Consider the following 7,419-nt stretch of genomic DNA (forward strand, 5'->3'; position numbering starts at 1 on the left):
GCAATCACTCCTCATTGCTTTTCTTTTCTTTTGATGATTCCTGCGAAATAGATTAATTGAACATTGTCATCATTGAAACCTTGGAATTTAACTTAACAAGTTCCACCAAAGGCATATCCAGAATACAGTATCACTAATTCAGGTTTGAAGTTCCTGAAAAAATTTATGATTTCATATATGCATATTAGAGAAACATGTCTTATATTTATTAATTTGATGTAATTATTAACTATGTATAATTTTTTATCGAATTTATATTACTATAAACTTTAAGTGGTGATAAGGTAAGTTAATTGTGGATGATGAATACTACCTAAATTAAGTCCATAACTTTGATGTTGACATAACATGGAGATAACCAAGGGCGGAGCTAGAGCGTAAGAAGCGAATTCGACATAATTCAGTAGCATGGTCCGAATTTTTATATTTATTTTAAGAAATTAATCTAATATGAACAAATTATTAAATTAGAAGTCAATAACTCAAAGAAACTAAAATTCCGAACATATAAATTAAACTTTAAATTTTGACTTTGCCCCTATGAAAATCACCTACCTAGGTTAGCACCTAATGTTTCTAAAATTCACCACATAATAACACCACTGCAGACATAGAGTGGGACTGATTTGATTGACAAGAACATATGGATGACAAATCCATTGTAAAGTAAAATAGCATTCCTTATAAGACATAAGAGAATTTCATTGAATAAAAAGACCTAATGGGAATATAAATTTTGTTGTAATTGATGTTATATTTGAGATAGACAAGAAAATGGAATCACCATATAGACGTGCAATTTCACCCTTTGAATTTCAAATATGACAGGGCCTAGTGGTGTACGCACGATATTAGGCAAACATTGTCAATTTGATGTTAAAATTTAGCTTATGTAAATTATACTCCTTATATTTCTTTTTATGTGACAATATTTTCTTATTGATCAGATCTAAAAGGAATAATACTTTTTCTATATTTGAAAACAATTTAACTTTAATAACAAGCTCTTGTCAAAGTGATTATTTCTTGTTTTTGAAAAGTCCAATTAAATTGTCTACAATTTATAATAGGTAATTAGGTTTCTATAGTTTTAAAAGTTCATAATTTTATTTAAAGTAAATAAATTAATTCCATCTCACATAGTTTCTATAGTTTTTAAAGTTCGACTTTCCTTGTTTTAGTTGTCCCCTCTCTCTCGCCATCCTTTTTCATATGCTTCCAAATCGTAAAACATATTCAATAATAAGATATATTTTTTTGGTTTCTCACCCGACGTCCGGTAGCTCCATAACAAACGTGAGTCCATACCAGAACTTGAACCTGAAGAGTATTTATCACTCCACCACAATTCTTATTGGTCAAGAAATACAATATAGTAATATTATCCTTTGGCTGAGTTGTTTTCTATTTTAATTAATTTTATCAAGCATATGTAATTATACTGTGTCGAAACGAAATAAAATATAAAATGACACCACTTGACATGTGTTGTTTGGCATGTTGGTTAGGTTCCTAGTTTTAAGAGGGTCGGAGGTTCGAACCTAAGCTAGAACATATTTTCTTCAAATATTTGGAAGAGCCTCTTGTTAAAAATTGGGGTCAAGTAGAACTGAACTCAGACCTCTTCTAACTTAAGCTAAAAAACTGGAATTAGCTACGAACATCGTTGCTAATCTAACGAAATTTCTTGATAATTCGTCGCTAATCATTTGCTAAATAGGATTAATAACGAATTTTTTTATTTAGCCATAGAATTTATCCGTCGCTAATTTTTATATTATTTTGGCAGTGTCCTTAGGCAGAGTTTTTTTTTTTTTAATTTTAATTCACTGAAGGTGGTGGTGGGTTGAGAAAACATAGTACTTATTGAGGCCTAAAAGACTTTTATCTTTGGTCAAGACTTTATAAAGTATTACGAGTCATTTGTTATAGGAAGGAGTAGTGGAGATAAAAAGGGGATGGAATGGACCATATATATATATATATATGAGCCAAATGATAGAAACATGAAGAATAAAAAAAGAAAGAGTGCATGTACGTACCTCAAAAGTTCATACATGGTTTCTAATTTTGTATGTCAACAGAAAGAAATAGGTCTCGTGAATGCATCTTTGACCCTTTTATTCTCCACATAGCCTACCTACTAATGCCACGGGAGCGAATCCACGATTTAAACTTTATGGGTTCAATCTTTACGTTATTTAGTATTAAACTCATTGTATTTTTAAATTTATAAGTTCAGACTTACTATTTATTATGTTTTTTAGTGCATTTTTACGTATAAATTTTTGCTCCCTGTTAAACGTAATGAATTTAGATGAACCCGTCACGGAACTCTACACCCGTCCCTGACAGCTGGCTCTTCCGGAATCGAATTTAAAGCGAGATCTCACTGTTTTTTACTCAAACTATGTATACATGTAAAAAAAATTGTATGAAATCACACTATAAACTCATAGACTTTAAATCTTGGATTCGCCTTATCCTCAACACACACAATGGTCACATGTACAGATACAATTATGTAAACTGAGGAATGGGAGCACATGCAATGCACGTGCCGTTGGTGATGGTGAGTTGAAAATTGGTTGATTTGGTCTGAAGAAAATATACCTGGATGGTCAACCACAACCAACAACCATAGTAGAGAATATTGTTAGATATTTGATGAATAGGAAAAAGCAGAACATAAAATAATGAAGCCAGAATAAGAATGTATAGACCACGCAGTACACGCCCCACATGCCTGAACCAAGTAGCAGTATATATATATATATATATAGAGAGATCAAAATCAAAGAGAATTGACTAAGTTAGTAACATGGTGTAGTGTCTAAAAAAAAATGAATACTCCATATGTTTTAAAAAGATTGGCACTATTTCCTTATTAATTTGTTTAAAAAAGATTGACATCTTTCAGTATTTCTTTAATAAAAAGCATTTATAGCCACATAAATGTTATGACAGGTTTCAGACCACGGGTTTCAAAAGTTTTACAGCCACATAAATGTTATAGCTTATTTAAGATCACAGCTCAAAAGTATTCTCTTCTTTATTAAAGTTTGTGTAAGTCTAAAGTTTGTGTAAGTCAAACTAAGACAGTCTTTAAGACAGTCTTTTTGTAACGGAGGGAGTAGTATTCTAGTTTATATGAAGGATTTTGAGCACAATATTCTATAATGTATGGAATCTACTATAGTTTAAGTGTCTGAATCCACATGTAACAGCAGAAGCTAACAACCTGCTAAAGAAAATTTTGAAGCATGAAGCATTTAAAGCATGAAAAATACTGCTCTATGACTTCAATATGTAGTTCATAGGGAAGAAGGGGAGCTTTGGCGTAACCAGTAAAGTTATTGCCATGCGACCAGGAGGTCACGGATTCACGGATTCGATTCGAGCCGTGGAAATAGCCTCTTGCAGAGATGCAGGGTAAGGCTGCGTACAATAGACCCTTATTGTCCGGCCCTTCCCCGGACCCCGTGCATAGAGGGAGAGGGAGCTTAGTGCACCGGGCTGCCCTTTGTAATTCATAGGGACATGTTACTTAGGTAATCAACAAGTTGTCAAGTTTGATCTAAACTGAATATGCTGCAACAAAATGCTGTAGAACTTAAAGATTTATATGAAAAGAAAAGAAGACAAAAAGTTTCTATACCATTTTGACTTACAAGGTGTGTATGTAACATCAGTATGCTTTTCTATTTGTACATCATCTAGCATTGTACCTCAAACGATTCCCTGCCTAATTATCGTCCATTGCAAGGCAGCGGTACTGTCAGGACATTACTCTGCTTGCCCGCAGCAGGACCCTCTGAAGCTCATCGGCAAGTCCTGGTAAGAGCACTGGTTTACGGATAGTTCCATTCATTCCGATCTGCAGGCATCTTCCACTTACATCTTCATCAGCAGTTGCGGCTAAACCAATGATCAAAGGCCAGCTCCTACTACGATGCTTTCGTATCCTCATGGTAACTTCAAAGCCATCTACATCAGCTAAGTGAAGATCCAAAAGTATAATTTGGAATGAGGAAACAGCAGGGCCGATAGCACTGAGGCATTCATATCCAGATGAAACAACAGCAACGTTGCATCCCAATTTCTCGAGCATCTTCCTCGTTACGCTTCTATTCACGTCATCATAGTCAGCTAATAGAACTTTGACACCGTGGAGAAGAGAACGTGTATGTGAAGGATCAGAGGATTCCCCATATTCAGGTATGCTTATAGGAATTGATGGCTGCCTTCGAAACCCAACAATAACAGCCATGCATTGATCAAAACCTTCTGGATTTAGGACTACACAGATGTCTCCTTGCATCAACTGTTTGCCATTTTCAAATACGAGAACGAAGTTAGTTTAAAACTCAAATGGCAAAAAGATATGAACATCAGATTTACAAAAGCTGGCTACTTCCAATAGTATAATCTGTAATTAAATGTTGGAATATGAATAGACTTACATGAACCAACCTCCTGCAAACGGCAAAGCTCAAACTCTCCTCAACCTCGTTGTTGCAGTACATTCGAGTGCAGTGTGGTAATGTGGATGTTACGCCCTCTGCCTTAGATCGATTAATGCTAGCGAAAATTTCGAACCTGATATAGACGTTGTCAGTAGATGAGTTTGATCTCCTTGTTTTCCAACTTACATCATTTTCACTTGCTGGTAGAACTCTGAAGATAAGATGCCCTCCATTTTTTCCCTTCAAAATAGTTCCAACCATATGAAGTATAACTTGAAACACTCTTCTTTCATCACCCATAACATGATTAGGCAACGATTTGTCAACTTCAATGCCAATATTATAACCTATATATGTACACAAACACTTGGCAAGACAAGCGGCTTCTCTTATCATGGAATGCAGCTGAAAATGCCGCATCTCCAATGGGAATCTTACATTGTCCTTTGTTGAAGTATCCATCACATCATCCATTAGTGTGGACACGACGTTGCCGGTCTTAATCATAGCATCCACAAGAAGCTGTTGATCAGTACTTAACTTCTCTTCCTGCAAGACGGAGAGAAGACCTGAAATTGAGTGCATCGGTCTTCTCAACCTATGGCTCATAACCGTTTGAAATGCATTCCTTGCTTGACTTGCCCTAAGAGCATCCTCTCTTGCTTGCTGTAGCGCACGATTCTGTTCCATCAATCTGTCTCTCATATGCTGAGATTCTTCTAGCACTGCAGCATGGGATAGAGCCACAGCAACCTGATCGGCTGCAGCCCTGACTATCTCAATTTCCTGATTACTCCAAGACCTATCCTTTCCGCTAGGAAGAACCAAAATGAGAATTGCATAACATTGCGGGACAATCTCTGTCGTTCCACCTTTGAAATTCGAGACCTTCAGCATTGGCATCCTAATCGCTGCCACAGTTCCTGGCTCACAACTTCCTCCACTACTTGCAGCAAGTGGGGAGCCCGGGTCAAGTATCTTTACAACATCACTCCCCTTGATCTCTTTTACATCTCGATCACTCGTTGGGATAGGCTTATTATACATACTGGAAATATTCCTCCCTCTAAGCTCATGACTCAGATTCATCAGATTCATCTCAGTTCTGTTCTCATTAGGCATCCAAATAGCACAATTCTGCAAATCCAATATCTTCGATAACTCAACCAAAGTTGTGTATAGTATTGTATGACGATCAAGTGATTTCCGGATCTCTTGTGTAAGCATCCGAACATGCATTCCAGCTTCCTTTTGCCTCTTTATTATTCCAACTTCTCGACCAAGATCCCGAGTCTTCTTTTTCAGCATAAATTCCCTTACCTTGACTTTGAGCAACAAAGGGATGAGGGTGATAAGGGTTATAGCAGTGAGCATAGAGACGACTGCGGTGAGGAGTTTGGAAACAAGAAGGGCAAGAACAAGGTGAAATGTGTATTGGCCAAAATAAGTCAAGAAACTAAGGAAATGAGTTAATCCACAGAGTATAATGAATGCTCCGAATTGAAAGAGCACCCATTTAAACGGAAAGTTAGAACAGCTGACAAAGTAAACTATCTCAATCGGAATGGAAAAATAGGCTACTGCAATAAACAAATCACCGAGTCTTTGGAAAAATAAAATTCTCTCGACACTCCAAAATACCTCATCGTCATCTTCACAATTACACTCAATAACGCTCCCATTAGCAATCGATAAGGAAACAAGGAACGACAAAATCAACAACCACGACGTTACTCTTTTCAACATTGCATCCAATAGACTTACTCGCGTTTACACTTTTCAACACCAACAACAACGACAACAACGACCCAGTGAAATCCCACTAGTGGGGACACTTTTCAGCACCAATGATGCATAATGTACAATCATATACCTGATCAATCAAACCATATAAGCAAGAGACAACTTGTTAAGATTCATAAAACTGGACAAAGTACATAAGAACCCCACAAATTAAAAAATAGAAAAAAGAAAAGGGCTTTATTTAGCATCAATATAAAATAACACAGATATGTACACAAATGCATGCACCAACATCCATTTGCAATTAACATAATCTGGTTGATATCCAAAAAGAAGAGACTAAAAGGTGCCAAATACCAACTAGCCCCACACAACTTAAAAAAGCATCTATTTATTTCAAAATTTTGACCTTTTTTTTATCTTTATCAGTAAATAGAATTTCAAAATTCTGACTTTCACAACACTACAATAATCACTCATTAGTAAAAAAGATAAACAGATACTTAATTAAAGTTAAAAATTCAATACACAGCTGTAAAAAAGAGCTAAACTTACCTGAAAAGTTAAAACACACACACACACACTGCACACACATCTTTCTGAAATGAAAACCAAAAACAAGCCAATCCAACACTTAGATCTTATCTTTCAGCCACATGCAACCCCAAATAAACACCAATGCATTTTTCCAGCATTGATATCATCAAAAAAGGAAAAAAAAAAAAAGGAAAAAAAGAAGAAAAAAAATAGTACCTACAAAAACTCCAAATAGCTACATAAAAGAAGAACCAAAACCCAATGCAGCTATTAGAAGGGGGAAAAAAACCCAGAAAGAAAAATTTAATGATCCAGTTATAATAAAACCGGGTACCACATTATAAACCGGGTTCCATTTCATCAGCAAACATACAAAAAGAGAAAAAAGATTAGATTTTTACACCAAAATAAGATAAAAAGTAAAACTTCTCTGATTTTTCAAGAATTTAGCGACCCTTTTGGTTTCTCTACCTTTCTTTGTTTCTTCTGTGCTGGAATGCAAATTTCAAGAACTGAAATTTCTCTTGCGACGAAGAAGAAGAAGAAAAGAAAGAACAAGTCGAAGAAGTGTTGGTATAGAGAGAGAGGTTTGTACTTTCACTTGTTTTCTAAGAGAGCAGAAAAAGTAAGCAAAGAAAGGAAGAAAGACAAAGGGAAATCTAAGCTTGGATTA

General features: G+C 35.6%; 1 protein-coding gene across 2 annotated transcripts; it reads right to left on the minus strand.

Moving 5' to 3' along the window:
• Positions 1 to 2,459: 2,459 nt before the first annotated feature.
• LOC109208977 (ethylene receptor 2-like) lies at positions 2,460 to 7,387 on the minus strand. Of its 2 annotated transcripts, XR_002065286.1 has the most exons (4): positions 7,218 to 7,387; positions 4,464 to 6,339; positions 3,672 to 4,324; positions 2,460 to 2,613 (listed from the first exon to the last, which is right to left on the minus strand). XR_002065286.1 is itself a non-coding variant. In XM_019372142.1 (3 exons), exons 2-3 carry the CDS (start codon positions 6,210 to 6,212, stop codon positions 3,779 to 3,781), a joined length of 2,295 nt encoding a protein of 764 aa, XP_019227687.1. In that variant the 5' UTR covers positions 6,213 to 6,339; positions 7,218 to 7,387; the 3' UTR covers positions 3,572 to 3,778. The 2 variants fall into 2 exon arrangements, 1 of the variants encoding a protein (XP_019227687.1); XM_019372142.1 differs by lacking the exon at positions 2,460 to 2,613 and having other exon boundaries at positions 3,572 to 4,324.
• Between the last annotated feature and the right edge of the window lie 32 nt (positions 7,388 to 7,419).

The sequence above is a fragment of the Nicotiana attenuata genome, unplaced genomic scaffold (genome assembly GCF_001879085.1).
Source record: "Nicotiana attenuata strain UT unplaced genomic scaffold, NIATTr2, whole genome shotgun sequence".
In the NCBI taxonomy this organism is placed as follows: Eukaryota; Viridiplantae; Streptophyta; class Magnoliopsida; order Solanales; family Solanaceae; genus Nicotiana; species Nicotiana attenuata.

Bases quoted from the DNA above. Each gene is read 5' to 3' on its own strand.
- LOC109208977 (XM_019372142.1), bottom strand. From the start codon at position 6,212: ATGTTGAAAAGAGTAACGTCGTGGTTGTTGATTTTGTCGTTCCTTGTT. The intron at 4,325-4,463 runs GTAAGTCTATTC...AATGGCAAACAG, and splicing joins TTTGCAGGAGGTTGGTTCAT to TTGATGCAAGGAGACATCTG.